General features: G+C 36.9%; 1 protein-coding gene across 1 annotated transcript in view; it reads right to left on the bottom strand.

The window, feature by feature from the left end:
• LOC132126674 (inactive N-acetylated-alpha-linked acidic dipeptidase-like protein 2) overlaps positions 1-15,656 on the bottom strand; it is a 254,781-nt gene that overhangs the window by 65,894 nt on the left and 173,231 nt on the right. The window contains exon 6 of the mRNA XM_059538097.1: positions 11,436-11,573. Within this exon, the coding sequence (XP_059394080.1) occupies positions 11,436-11,573 (138 nt within the window). The remainder of the gene's footprint in view (positions 1-11,435; positions 11,574-15,656) is intronic.

Raw genomic sequence — 15,656 nt, 5'->3', positions numbered from 1 at the left:
GTTTAGGGTTAGTGTTAGGGGTAGGTTTAAGCTTAGTATAAGTTGACAATAAGTTGACAAAGAAAGTGTTAGAAGATATTAAGCAGACAGTCTACTAATACTCTACTAACTGCTAGTTGACATGTAGTTGCAAAGGACTATCAAAATAAAGTGTTACCTAATAATAATAATACAATTTCAATTATTCAATTAAATTGTCAGAATTTCAAATAAATTATTAAATTATTTTTATTATTAACAGTATTATCAAACTTCAATTATTTAAATAATCAAAATTTCACATATTTTTAAACAAAATTCAAGTATTTTAACTATTCAACTAAATTCTCCAAAACTATTTATTAGATGTAAACTATACTAGATGTATGTGTATAGATAGATAGATCGATAGATAGAATTTTAGAAAATATTTCCATTTATTTCTCCTACTAATTACATGCTAAAATAAAAAATAAATAAAAAAGGAAAACATACCATTTATTCATTATTATTAATTATTCATTACTATTTTTTTAAGAACCATTTAAATACAGATACATCTTATGGTACAGTATATTGATGTGAAAACTATTGACTTTGGGCTTTCCATTGACTTCGGGCCCTGACTTTCCATTTGGAATGTCACTTACAAAATATTGGCACATCCTTCCCTATTAAATCCCCTCCTATAACATGTACAGAAACTGTAAGACAAAGAGCAGATAGCCTTTGCTTCCATCATTCGTTTGCATGTTGCAGAGAAAATGTACACCATCAGAGCAGCTTAAAAAGGTGCCGTCACTGTTCGGTTCACACCCTTACCAATTAATTACACATAAAGGCTCGGTGTGATGGAGTGAATATAAATGAGGCTGATATCCCAGCAGATAAAAAGAAGAAACACCTGGTCGTGGTACATATCCCAAGCCACTCTGTCTTCCACTCGCTCTGTCTCACTCTTACAGCGACATCGTTGAGCCAACATGAAGATCTAAAAATCCTGCTGCAGCCAAGCTTCTGGTTTAAGACAGAGATGGAATTGAAAATTCCTTTTCATGAAAGCCTCGGGATCCCAGGCAGATGTGTGTGCGATGTACACAGTAAGAGTTTTTTTTTTATTAGTTCCTGGATATGTGAATATCAAGAAATAAAGATGAAGTTTGGTACCTCAGACGTTAGATGTAAACGCCACTGATGTATACAGATGTGTTTTTTTTTGCTCTTTGAGAGTAAACAAATTGACTCTAAAAATTCAGTGGGCTTCACACAGCCCCACAAACCCCATTTATCACCCCTGACAACAGCACAAATGACTTTGGGTAAAGAGTAGAAGATGTATATGCAGTTATAAGGGAGTGTTTAAAAGTGCTGGCATGCACACGGGTCGCAGTGTGACAGATTTGCCCATTTATCATCAATAGGTATGAGAGGTTACCGGCTATTGAGAGAGGTGAGTGCTTTTGGTAAGCAAAGTGAAAAAGTGATCTTGTAGGAAAAGAATGAAGAAGCCTTCAGCTGCAGGGGCTCATGTTTTATAAACGGCCCTGAATAAGATGTTCCTTAGAAATATATACTGTATAAAAAATAGGAGCACATATGCAATGAAGAACATGATCCACAGACCAGAAAAGAAGCTGATTCACAACCAGGGTGAACACACACACCAGGGGCTACTTAAGGGTATTAAGAATATATGTAAAATATGTTAAACCTAAAAAGCAGAAATTACGATTTAAGAACATTAAATGAAATTACATGTGTGTAGATTTACATTTAAGCTTTTATTCACATGTAAAAACACTCGTTCAAATCCATACGCTTGCCCATTTTTCTTGCTTCTAACACATCAACTTTGAGGACAGAAAATGTTCACTTGCTGCCTAATACTGTTTATCCCACTCACTAAAAAGTGCTGTGATAAAGAGATAATCAGTGATATTAACAACACCTGTCAGTGGTCATAATGTCATGCCTGATCGGTGTGTACAGTATGTGTGCATTTATTTTAGTGGTAACACAGCACTGACAGGGCAAAGATCAAGCACCAGTTTTACAAACTAGTGCAAAACCGAAATTCCAAAGCAGCACAGATGGATGTGGAAATTTCTGTGGGTGATTTAACAGTGCAAAAATAAAGAACACAGATGCAACTTCTCATTTACAAATCAACCAACGCATTATACCATGCGCAGCGCAAGCACAGACTATAGAATACCCAAGACCTGTCTCTCGTAGTTTTGAATTGGGGAAAAATGCAACACTCAATATGGCTGCTCAGTCGAACAAAGCCCCGCCTTCTCAGCAAAAGAGCCAATTGCTAATCAATAAAAAGTCAGCACATCACTGCACATGCCGTTAGAAAGTCCCAGTTGCTATAGAAAGAGTCAACGTTCTGAGACGTGCACTTAAGACTGAACATGCGCACTGGCTGATCTAGCATGAAAATACACGTTTTTAATGCTATTTGAGCAAATTAAACAACATTTATGATACAATTGTTGTCAGATTTCATTGGTGATTTCAAATATGAAATTTAATCGTAAGCTTGGGAAACAGTTTTGGATAATTTAATGTTTCCCCATTCAAAGAGATAGGAGGTGCACTTGCATGCTCGAGAGGTGTTTCAAAGATGGCCGCTGAGTGGCATGACTTGCCTTAAAGGGACTTTGGCACAAATAAGCATAGTCGCATGTAGGGTCACAAGAAGTTTTGATAGACCTGGTATTGCATGTATCCTAGCTGAGGGTTCCAAGTCATCTTTTATTTTTTATATCTCAAATCTGTTAACTTGCCCATCAGCCCTCTATCACTAGCCCTAAATCTAACATAAATCTAACAATAAGACTTTCTATCAAAACCAGCAAACAAAAAGTGAATAATTATTATTAAAAAAATTGTTTTACCATTATTTCATGCCATATTTCACACCATAAAGTCATTATTCAGTGTTCAGAGCACTGCATGAGTGCGTTTTATTTCTCTTGAGGTGGGAAATGCAGAGAGCAAAACCGATATGGGACGGGTTACCTACGCACTGCAATCAATAGGGTCATAATTAAAGGAGCGGGTGTGTTTCGATAAAGCTTTTCCACACAGTTTTCTGCCAGTGAGCTATAATTGCATAGAAATTTATTATACTATGAGTTTTCATCTGGAACGCAGAGAGGAGGGGAACACGAGCCCACAGACATTCATAGAAAGTACTAATGTATTTGGACCCTATCTCAATTTGATTTCTTTATGGTGAATAAATGGATGATGGATCTGGCCGCCTGATCCACTGGAACAAAACACACACTCACACAATGAATGTCATTCAGGACTATGTCGAAACATTTAAGATCTTTTAAAAGCCATTGACAATGAAATACCAGTCTCCTAAACACAGGCAGTAAAAATGCAAGGAGAAGTGGGAAAGTTTGCCGCTCACATACAGTATGTATTTTTGTGGCTAATGTCTCATTTCCCTGGCAGGGAGACGCTGGCGCAATTAGAGCACATTTTAGTGATACAGTGAGCCTTAATTGAATGGAATGAAAGAGGGGAGACAGATGGAAACAAATGATTTGAAACCTCTGGAGTGGTCAAAGCTTGGCCCAATCAATAGAGCACAGATTACTAGCTTCAGAGCGTTTGATCCGGTTAATGGAAGAGAGCTGCAGGCCTGGAGCGGGTCACGGCTGGGAGCTTTCAGACTGTGAAGAGTACGGGAGGGGTGGGAGAGTGCCGGGGGACAGGCGTCCCTTCCTGTCCACAGGATCAATGGCGCTCATGTTGCCGCTGCAGGTTTTGGGCAGACATTGATCGCTGGACATTGGTCTGGTGACAGAAGACAGGTTGTAGCGGTTCATGTTCCAGTCAGAGCTGGAGAGTGACACACACACACACACACACACACACACACACACACATACACACATGTTTTTTCTTCTTCTTCTTTGTATTACATTATTTCTTATAAATCCAAGTGAAAAGTTGAACTAAAATATTTCACATGAATTTAAGAAGTATTTATTTCCCCATATTTTGAAACCTAAATCTTTCATAAGTATTTCTCATTCATTCAAGTCATAAAATCTATCATTTCTATTATACTAGATTTTCTTACACTTTTGTACCCAACTGCACGCACACTTTTGTAGAAAGCCAGGTCATAATTTGTGCTAATCATTTGTGAAGGAGAGTACTACTTGTCAAAATTATACTCTTGAGAGAGCGAGTCATCAAAACAGAGGTTAGTTAATCGAAACAATAACAATTTGTTTTCTGATTATCATTAGAGACTGTACTGTAGAGAGCATACTATAATAGCACAAACATGCAGACAAACAACTTACCTAATTTGTGCCCTCTGAGTTCAGGGCACTCAAAAAATAAGCAAGCATATCACTTGCAAATTGCCCGGAAAAAAAATACATATGAAAATGTATAAATTTACTGACAGATTATTTCAGTTTCAAGCACATGATGATCCTCTTCAGACAATTAAAGCACTCCAAAACAGCCCTTTATACTTCCAAGTAATTAACAAATAAACATCACATGATGCACTTGCACATGACAAACACACACACACACACACACACACACACACACACACACACACACACACCAAGAACACAAATAAAAAGGAACATTAAGTATCCTAAAGGTACAGTACCAGCATGCCATCAGGTCACTCGTGCACAAAAGCAAACAAAATATAAGTATACTAAATGTGAAGTCCAAATACACACAAATTTAAAAAAAAAAAAAAAAAAAACGAAAAAGAAAAGAAAAAGTGAGTCGGAACAATACCTGCACAGCACAAAGAGAATACATCCGAAACTCTAAGATCTGAGCTCATGACATTTTAATAAATTAAAGGGATAGTTCAAACAAAAATGAAAGTTCTGTCATTAATTACACGCCCTCATGTTGTTCCAAATCTGTAAGACCTTTGTTCATTATTGGAACACAAATTAAGATATTTCTGATGAAATACAAGAGCTTTCTAACCCTGCATAGGCAGGCCCAGAACTGTTGTAATGACATTGTTAAAATAGTCCATGTGACATCAGTGGTTCAACCTTAATGTTATGAAGCTACGAGAATACTTTTTGTGTGCAAAGAAAACAAAAATAATGACTTTATTTAACAATTTCCTCTCTTCCATGTCATTTTTCGACACTTGTTCACAAGAGTACCATAATGCATATGTATGATGCTGCTGATGCAGGAGCATACTGTTCACCACACAAAGCTGATATGAAAATATCAATATGAATGTGACATGAATTCTGAAGCCATTGTGTATGTACTTGTGTATGTACATATACAGCAATTTCATGATGCTTTTATGTTGTTTTTGCATTTATTTGTAAGCTTAAATTCCTAATTCATTGTGAAAAAAAAAAAACACCAGACCACAGCTGCGTTTGACAAAAGCATTGTAAGCTTAAGTACATCACACACCCATTGAAACCAATGGAGCTACGATCAACTTAGGCTTACAATGCTTTTAAGAACAGCAGCCCAGAACTTTCTTATAATTTATTCTCAAGTTCCAAAGAAGAAAGTAAGTCATACTGGTTGGGAAGGATCTGATGGTGAGTAAATAATGAGTAGTTTGAATTTCTTGTTGAACTCTTTTTTTATGTCTGTTTTGGAGCTTGAAGATTTGTCTCTAAGCCCATTTCCTTTCTTTTTGTCACTGGGACCGTAAATCCTTTACTTTCTATCAAGCCAAGACAACGGCTCAGCCACAGCGACGTGGTCTCCTGGGCGACCATGCAAAGATAAGAAGCGATTTTTACTCAACAGTAGGAATTAGAGACTAATAACCCCTATTAAAATCTGTAGCAAAAGTCTCCCTTCACACACATGCAGCCGGAGGGAGAGACTGAGAGCTGACTCAGAGCTCAACATATTTCTGTCTGCGTATGTGGGGGTGGACGCCTGTGTGCATGTGCGTATGCATGTTTTCATATGGACAGAATGGCAGGTTCTGACACCTATTAGGATGCGATGAAGCTTACATATACAAGTGTCTATAGATGTACACACACATCATGAAACATCACAAGCCCTCGCTGGTGTAGTGCCACTAATTGTCACGCTGGTATCTCATAACTCAGAACACCAACGGTGAGAAAACCTTTTCAGTTTTTTTCTGACAGCGCAGACAGAGAGACATCTCCTACCACTCGGCAATGTGTTGTACAGTGTGATTAATCATTTCATCTGAAATAGAAACTGATGTTGTGTAAAAAAAAAAAAAAAAAAGGATTATATAAATTAAATACTTTTTATGTCTTAAAGCCCTTGAAATAATTTGGTTTTAGGATACTGTTGTTACTATTCGTGCTGTCAAAATTAACGTGTTAATGCATGCGTTTAATTTTTTCTTTCTATTATATTTTTTTTATAGACAGGACAGTAGAGAGAGATGACAGGAAAGCACTGGGATGAGAGAGGGAGTGGAATCTGCAAAGGCCCTTGAGACGGGAAACGAACTCGGCTTGCCGTGAGCGCATTTGCGTTGCATGTCAACACACTAACCACGAGGCTATTGTTGCCGACGCATTTAAAATTAATTTACACAATTAACAGAGCTGGGGTTGGCCATCCCACTTACAACTGTTGATTCCATCTTTTTTCTTGACAAGAATTGCATATATTTAGACACAGAATGTCTTTACGACCACATCAAATGGGAGTCTTTTCAAGTGAGTATGGAAATGGTACCGGTGACAAGGAGCTTCAGTAGGCCATTTGTCAGTAAAAACTAATTTTTCCTGTCCTGTCTGCTGTTATACTGCACTCATAGTGCCAGCTCTTTAACTGCATGCACTAATGCGGTGGCGCTTACTGCATATCATTTCACATTAAAGCGCATAAGAAACTACAAGCATGCATTGTCATAGTTATGTCATCAAGTCGTGAAGTTACCAAAAAGGTGATTAAAGATGCCTCAAAACTGTGCATGCATATAAGTATTTGTCACATTTAATAACATATCTCTGAAATGCAGTGGTTTACACAATTGTCCTGAAGCACCCCAGCACTGTTTTCCTCATTTAACACACCCGATTCAACTTGTAGGCTCATTAGTAGTGACTTTAAGACCTGAAGTAGGTCAAAAACTGTAAAAAGTGTCAGATCTGCATCATGTTCAACAGTGGTAGCTCTAAAAGTAATAGCAGCCAAAAATCCTAATAACCCAGCTGCTGTGATGTCTGTTAATCAAAGAACGAAAGAAAAAACAAGAGAAAATCAATCACTTTCGACGCTTTAAGGAATAATCTAAATATAAAGTAGCATTTAGTGTTCGATGCCTTTATTCTATTTCTGTATACATCCTACTTGCTAAAGGGCACAGGTAAATATTACATATATTATAAAGGGTTTAAAGGAGACATATTATGCACATTTTTACAATATGTAATATAAGTCTCTGGTGTCCCCAGAAGGTGTCTGAAGTTGCAGCTCAAAATACCCCACAGATCATTTATTATATAATTTTAAAAGTGACTTTAGAATGGAAGCAGAAACACACAGTTTTTCGTGCCTGTCTCTTTAAATGCAAATGAGCTACTGGTCCCCGCCCACTTTTCCAGAATAGAGCTGTGCCATTACAACTGGTACATCCTAAAATAGTGTGACCATATTTTAGTTTTCCAAAAGTAGGACCAACTCTTTTGATTCGCCTAAAAGTATACGTAGCAAGGTTAATTTAATTTTTATTTTATTTATTTATTTATTTTTGCTTGTTTTGTTTTTATAATAAATAAAAAGAACAAGTGGATAGAATAGAAAATTAATAGGGAATGCTAGTGTTATATGGTAATTTTTTAATAAAAACAAAACAAGACAACTGAACAGAAAAATAATAGATAGTGCTTGTATTAGAAGGTCATTATTCATAATAAATAAAAAGAAAATAAGTAGATAGAATAGAGAATGCTAGTGTTAAAGGCTCTTTTTTAAATAAAACAAGTATTTAGAATAGAAATAGAAATAGAATACAGAGTGCAGATGTTAGATGGTCAAATTTATTAAAAAAAAACAAGAAGATCAAATTAGAATGAACATTAATAGAGAGTGCTAAAGTTAGAGGTACAAATGAACATGAAAGAGATGTGTTTTCAGCTTTTTACTGAAACTGATCAAGAACTGCTTAGATTGAGTTGGGCAGGTCATTCCATCAGAATGGAACAGTTAATATAAAAGTACATTAAAGTTTTATCATAGGTAGAATGCAAAATGTTTCAATACAAGCATTTCAGTCCAATGTAATTTATGCAATATATTTTAAACCTTTAACACAGGGACTTAAAAAAACATGGACTTGGCAACCCTGCATCCAAGAAGAGCTACTGGAGTCAGATTTCACTGAACTCAAGTCGAGAATAAGGAGAGATAACTGACAAGACCATGCTGGAGTATTTGCTGCTCAACAGATCCTGAACTCATATCTTATCTTGTAAGATTTGCTCTCTTTACTCAGAGTGTGTGTGATCATGAAATTGAAAGTGAAAGTAAACTGAACATTTTGGGTGATTAAGAAATCCCGACCGGACACTTTTTTTTTTGACACGGACAGAAAGTCCGTCACAGCATGTGAGTACTAAACTAAGTTCTCATTCACAATCAAGTTTAAATTAAAAACACACGAGTTACAAAAACAATCAGTCATGCCTGTGAAGGTAAACAGCTGGGAAATAAATCTCACGTTTATTTTATATCTGTGTGGCAGAAGCAATATAAAGTAAATAAATCAATAATTCCACTGCTCTCTTGTCTCCTCTGAGGCTGGGACTCGAAATAGTGTTCTGTTACTAGTATTTGCAGCCAAAGACAGAACAGTTAGTATGTTTTGCTCAAACTTTAGCCATGGCATTAGAACTGGTACACAACATTTTGCACCCCGTCCAGCAGATGGCGCCCCAGGCGGCCACCTGTGTCGCCTGTCGGCAAAGGCCGGCCCTGCATGCCACTAAACAAATATAAAAAACAAAATACTGTCTTTATGTTGCTATGTTGTGAGACTGATTGCAAAATTAATGCAATATGGAAGTTTATTTAAAAACTTTAATTTGTAGGTGAGATTAATCACGATTAATCACAATTATTTTTAGGGAAAAAAAATGTGCAAATAGTTGTTTTTTAACCAGTTGAAAGCTCTAATTGCTATACACTTTAAATGTTATAAAACAAGTTGCAAGATACACATACCTTTTTGCATATATGATTAAAAAGTATATCTGTTGTTTTATTATTTTAACTTTATTTATTTATTTATTCTTCTTTACAGCTTATTTTGTTACATAATGTGAGACATTAATACACAAAGAATGGCTTAATTTTGAGAATGCATTCAGGCATAAACAATTTTTTTTTTATATTAGGGAAAAAAAGCAACATGTTCACAGCAGACTGTGCATGTCAAAGGCTCACTTGTTTCAAGTATCCCGAAAAAAAGTGATAGTTATATAAAGGTTGTGTAACAAAGTTGCATAAAAACTTTGGGCATCTTCATATATTGCAGTGTGCCAAAGACTGTTACTCAGAGATGAAGGTCAATGAGCAAAAGGACATCTGTCCATTCATCGTTGGTCGATGAAAAGCATCATCACACGTCAAAGACCTTTCCCTGGAGGTTTGTTCACTTAAATTCAATTATGTCCCGATAAATGTCATCTCCTCCATCAGTCATTTTTATTTAGCCCGCAGCACATCCACCACTGCTCCCGTGACACATTCACCATTACATTTGACCTCCCTGGAAGCTCTACATGAGAGAGGGCTGTAAGATGGCTGACCAGCCTTACTCTCATGGTTTCAATTAGGTCCCATGGGCACCCGCTGACTGATGTGGGTAATGGCCTTGGATATGGGCGGCCACGGCGAGGGCGACTTTAAGATGATGTGTAAAGCCTGTGTAATTTACCACACTCAGGAGTTACACTCGCACAGCTGAGCATAAATCAACAAGCCTTGGCTTTCTGAGCACACAACCTCTCTCATCTGGAGCTAAAGAGTGTCATACCATCTGCCGCCAGCAGGTGGAACACTGACGTCATGTGCTCACAGCTGCTTTTGATGGTTAAATCCCCAGCAGAAGCATGAGACTGAGAAGACTAATGAATATCTCAGGCACAAAAGATTGTGTTTCAGAGCTTAGTGGAGACATAAGGATTAACACACATAAGGAAGAAATCACAAAGCATGAGAGACCCTAACAGGATGGCAGTATAATCGGTTTCTGAAATAGTGAAAAAAGACAATCACATGAATGTCATTAAAGATCATATGGTGAGAACCTAAACTCTATAAGTCAGTAAAACTTCATAATAGCCTTAAACAATACTTAAAGAGATGGTTTGCTCAAAAATACATTTCTGTCATCATTTAAACTTGTGTCTTTCCAAACCTTTATGATCTTTCTTTCTTTTGCGGAATATACAAGATAATTTGAATATTGTCCAGAGAGTGTTTTTCCCCCAACCCAATAGATTTTTTTATAAAAAATAATTAAAATAAAACAGTTTAAGCATTCTTATAATCCACAGTGGATCCACAGTTTTTTTTTTATGTTTTTTAATTTGTATTTTAGTTGTATTTATTTAGTTAGTAGGTTAGTTAGAACTGTTTCTGTTTCTTTAACACATAAGTATATCGTATATATTATATCCCTGTCATTTCAGTATGTGTAATAACTAAAGGTCTGTTTTGCATTTTAATGCAGACCAAAAATAGGTGTCATATTTTTTACTCCAATGCATACATTTTGGTTACAATAACACACACACACACACACACACACTTATTTCTATGGATTGTGAGGACTTTCCATAAACTTTGGACTTCTATTACTTTTATACTTTTTATAAATCCAGTCCCCACAATGTATCATTAACAAGTACACAAACAAAATGGGAACCTTCCAAAAATTTGAATTTGAAAATGCAATTATTTATGAAACTTAAACATGTAAAAGGCAATATGGGAACCTGACAAAACCCTACTTCAGGAAAAATGTGAAGTTAAATAAAAAGAAAATATTCAAGCATTATTTTTGAAAGGATATATGCAAAATAAACAATATACAATAAAATAAATGTAATGTTTAATAAAACAAAAAGGTATTTGTTTTATACAAATTCAATTAGATGCATACTAGAGCACAATTATTCTGCTCAATAAAAAAAAGATACATAGCATCTAAAAAAAGAAAGTAAATTATATACTACTACTACTAATACATTAATTTATTTCCCAGTATAATGGATTAACATTTGAATGTTATTATTGATAATATTATTGAGAGGGATTCTAATGCCAGAAAGTCTCTCTCCTTCAGGTTACGTGAGTGATTTGAAGGCTGTAAGCAGCGATATAGTGTGAGGCTGAAGAAGGCTGTCTGTTGACAGATACAGTAATGCAGCAGGCATTGTTTCTGGCCCAGGGCTTACCTGAGGCTGAGGGCATGGCCATGGGGACGCAGGGTCTTCCCTGCCCCATGGTAGGGGCAGAGAGCAGCATTTTCGCTAAGGAGGCAGAGATGGGCTGAACCAACAATGATGTCAGGTTGTGGCGACTGTCTCTTCTGGCTGTGAACAGAAAAAAAAAAAAACAACAACTGTGGTTCTTATTTTTAAAAAAGCTTTTACACAGTTATATCAAAATGAAAACACTAATAACAGCATTCCATCCTCAGAATTTCACCCTCAGCATGCCATTTGCATTGATCATGACTTTGTGAGCATTTAGAGCATGTCATGGGGCTCTTAACACCACACATGAGCAAACCAATTACCCAATCAAAGAGCTTTTCTATTGGTTAACACCTCCTCTGAGTCTTCTCACACATCTTCGTCTAGGAGGGCAGATGAACAGCATTAGTCTTTTACGTGCTGCATAAATATAGCTGCAGTGGGGCCAGGCAAAGATGCGTTTAGTGATGTGGGGTGAGCGAGAAGGGGCGGGCGAGGAGGTTCGTAATGTGCCGTAAATCAGACAGAAAAGAGAAAGGAGCGCTGAGAGGAACCTGCACAGCCAGGCAGGGACGTATCAAAGCTTTTCCTCGCTGCTGATTGCAGCTCACGGGCGGCAAACTAATAAGCCTGGAGATTTTAAGTTTGAAGAAACGGTTTCTAGCAGGCCAATGGGGGTTTATATGGACGGAATGCTCCATTGATTCAGGCTCATTAAAACAGCGAAACGGTGAGCCTAATCCTGCTTTAGGAGCAAATTTATTTAGGAGCTTCAATTTTCCAGCAGCGCTTCCACACCGGTGGGATGGGGTACAGTCATCCACGAATAACAATCAGTAGACCTTTCTGTTACACAACACTCTATTACCTTCCACAGATAAATGTATTCAGAAGCAGCAATTATTTTACAGCAGTTATGCGGGAATGAACGCAGAGGAAGGTCCCCTCGAAATCAGCTTAATATGTTCTTGGTCATATGGGAATACAGGAAGTGATTATTGGGTTCTGAGGGGGGCTTTTGAAGTAACACTGTACTGTAAGTGCAATTATCTGCCCAAAGGTCACAAGGGTCAAAACTGTGTTTAGAGAGAGGAGATTATCTCAACTCATTATCTTTAACCTTCTAAATGTGATTTAATGTTAATGAATGTGTTTATAAATATGATGAAATATATTCAATATAAAAATCGATCTACCTTTTTTTTTTATATCTATCCATCCATCCTGTAGATTTTAAACCTGGAAGACGAACATCTCAAAATTAAGTGGTTTTCACTATAAATAAAATTAAAAAATGCTAACATTGTCTTCAATAATGCGCAACTCAAACACCTCTGTTAAAATCTCAGAAATTGTAGTTTAGTGTTTCTTAATTAAAATCAAATAGTGGTACATATCCAGACACACCTGAATCCAAGAATGAACTAAATAAAATGGAGGCTTTAAGAGACAAAGTGAGAACATTTTGTAGTTTAATACTTTAGGGACATGTCTAGGGCACTCATTGATGTACCTTCTAAATTCTTTTTTACCAGCCTAAAAGAGTACTTTCATTCGTCTTGATAAATAAAACACAGACAAGGTTATGGTGAAGAGCTTTCATCCTTTCCTGTTAGTTCTATCTGCAGCACAGCTAAAAATGAACAAAAACAAGTTTAAAAGTACAAGATGCCCTCAAAACCCATTAGGTCGCACTCCAGCTGGAGATATTAGAGCTTTGGAAATAAAGTAGCTCTGACCTTGATGAACTCAAAGAGTGTGTGCACTCAGTCTGTAGATACCGCACAAAGGAGAGAAGGCTACTATAGTAGATCTGTACCACTGGGGTGCATGAGAGGAACGTTTAATACTACACTTCAACTAACGTCAACTAACTAACATGTTGGTCTCTCAATAAGAATGATTCATGATGCCAGTGAGATACGCACAAGATCTCCTTTCCATCTCCGGATGAGAGATGTGGGCTGCATGCAGAAGTTATGAGGGGCCATGTGTCTTTTACATTTTCCTGTGGTGGTGACACCCATTTGTTTTAGTCGGTCTAGTAGAGGGCCTCATTATTTGTATATTCTTCCATACTTTATTCTATTCTAGTTTGAAATGAACCGAAGGCTGATAAAAACACAACGTTTGCTCACCAATGGATCCTCTATAGTGAATGGGTGCTGCCAGAATAAGTCCAAACAGATAGAAACATCACAATAATCCACAAGTAATCCACATGACTCCAGTACATCAGTTAATGTTGTATTTGTAAGAAATCCATCATTAAGATCTTTTTCACTTCAAACAAGTCCTCTATCTATAACATTGCTTTGTCCAGTGAAAACGTTGTTCTGTCTGAATCAAGAGAGATTTATGCACAGATTAAGCACAAAGGGAAACAGCTCGTTATAACAGTTTTAAATAAATACTGTATATCAATGGATTTTGATGTGAGAGGTGATGGACTTTTAAACTGGAGGAAGTGTTATTATGGATCATGGCCTCTTATGGTATTTTGGCCAAAGTTAAAATGCACTGATGAACTTTTTGCTTCACAGAATGTTAATAGATGGATTGGAGTCATATGGATTACTTGTGGATTAATAAGAGGTTTTATTATCAGCTGTTTTAACTCTCATTTTCACCCGGATCCACTGGTGATGTCATGCTAAATTTCTCTAAATCTGTTCTAAAGGAGAAACAGACTTACCTGCATATTTCATGGCCTGAGGGTAAATTTTAAGCAAATTTTCATTTTATGGGTGAACTTTCTTTAATATTAGCATTACATAACATTTCAGCATCCACTAAGTGTTAAATGCAGGGCTTTTTGAAGAAGAAGAAAAAAGAAGAAGATGAAATATACAAATTCAAATAACTCTTCCTGGGAGGCTTGTTTGCTCAAAAAAACTGGATGTTCTTGGAGTTATTATGGATCACCATTACAGTATATATATAATTTCAGTGATGATATAAAATTTTGACATGCTGTACTGTACTTTACACTACCATTCAATGTTGCTGCTTCATTTCAATCAAAAATCAATTAGACACGCCATGTCTGTTGCCATAGATGCTTCCCTGCAGATGCAACGGGCTGTGTATGTGTAATTTCGGTATGTTGATTTCATTTAGGTAAGCAAGATTCATCTAGACAAAGATTAACTAATGTCATTATGATGAAATTAGATGTCAAGGTAACACTAACTCACAATTGTACTTCACTTTACAGTACAAACATCAGCACTTCCACACACAAAAAAAAACAAAAAAACACTGAAGATGATCCAAAATAACTGCGAGAACATCCATTTTTTTTTTAGCAAACAAGCCTCCCAGGAAGAGTTATTTGCTGAAGTACGATTACCCACAGGGCTTAGACTCATTCCCTCCACACAGAGATGCTCATGAGATATATATTACATGCCTGCGGTGGGGCCATATGTGCAGTGTTCAGATTACAAACACTGCAGTAGTTCACATACAAACTTACTCATTCAGTCCTGATGTGTTACAAATCAAATCTGTGAGAATGACAAGCTCATGTCGATAAACAGCTGGGACTGCTTTCACCCTTAAGGGTGAAGAGTAAGAACTTGTAAGTTTAACATATTACTGGAACTACACTTGACAGAAATTCAATGTGCAGTACATAGTCCATGCACATTTAAGGCGTGCGTACATGGTGCGATTTTTGCTGTCGTACAAGTTTGCATTTGCGATTTTTTTCAATCGTGTGGAAATCGCGTATGCTCGTATGGTCGCGGCTCGTATCATTTGCGATGAATTACGAGCCGAGCAGAGTGGCTTACGAGCACTTCCCGACCTCCCGATCATTTTTAAACATGTCTAAAAAGTTTGTGAGCTATCGGTTTAAATTCGTGACGTGTGTGCGGTTGAACGAGCCGATTTGTTGATTTATCTGAAGTTGACCAATCACGAACTAGGAAAACCACAGAAGAAGAAAGACGAAGACGGCAGCGCCACGGCGAATGTGGACTATTGACCAGGAGGATAAACTCGCTGAAGTCTGACAGGAACAGCGAGCGCTGTATGATGTTTCTAGCAACGTGTTCCAATGCCTTTTTAGTTCTCTCTCTCTCTCACACATGCATATGTAGTTTACAGGGACTCTCCATAGACGTAACGGTATTCTATACTGTATATCCCCATACACTACCTCTATCCATCACGGAAAATGCATGTTTAAAATTT

This window comes from Carassius carassius, chromosome 44 (genome assembly GCF_963082965.1).
Source record: "Carassius carassius chromosome 44, fCarCar2.1, whole genome shotgun sequence".
NCBI lineage: Eukaryota > Metazoa > Chordata > Actinopteri > Cypriniformes > Cyprinidae > Carassius > Carassius carassius.
This window is presented reverse-complemented; position numbering and strand designations above follow the sequence as displayed.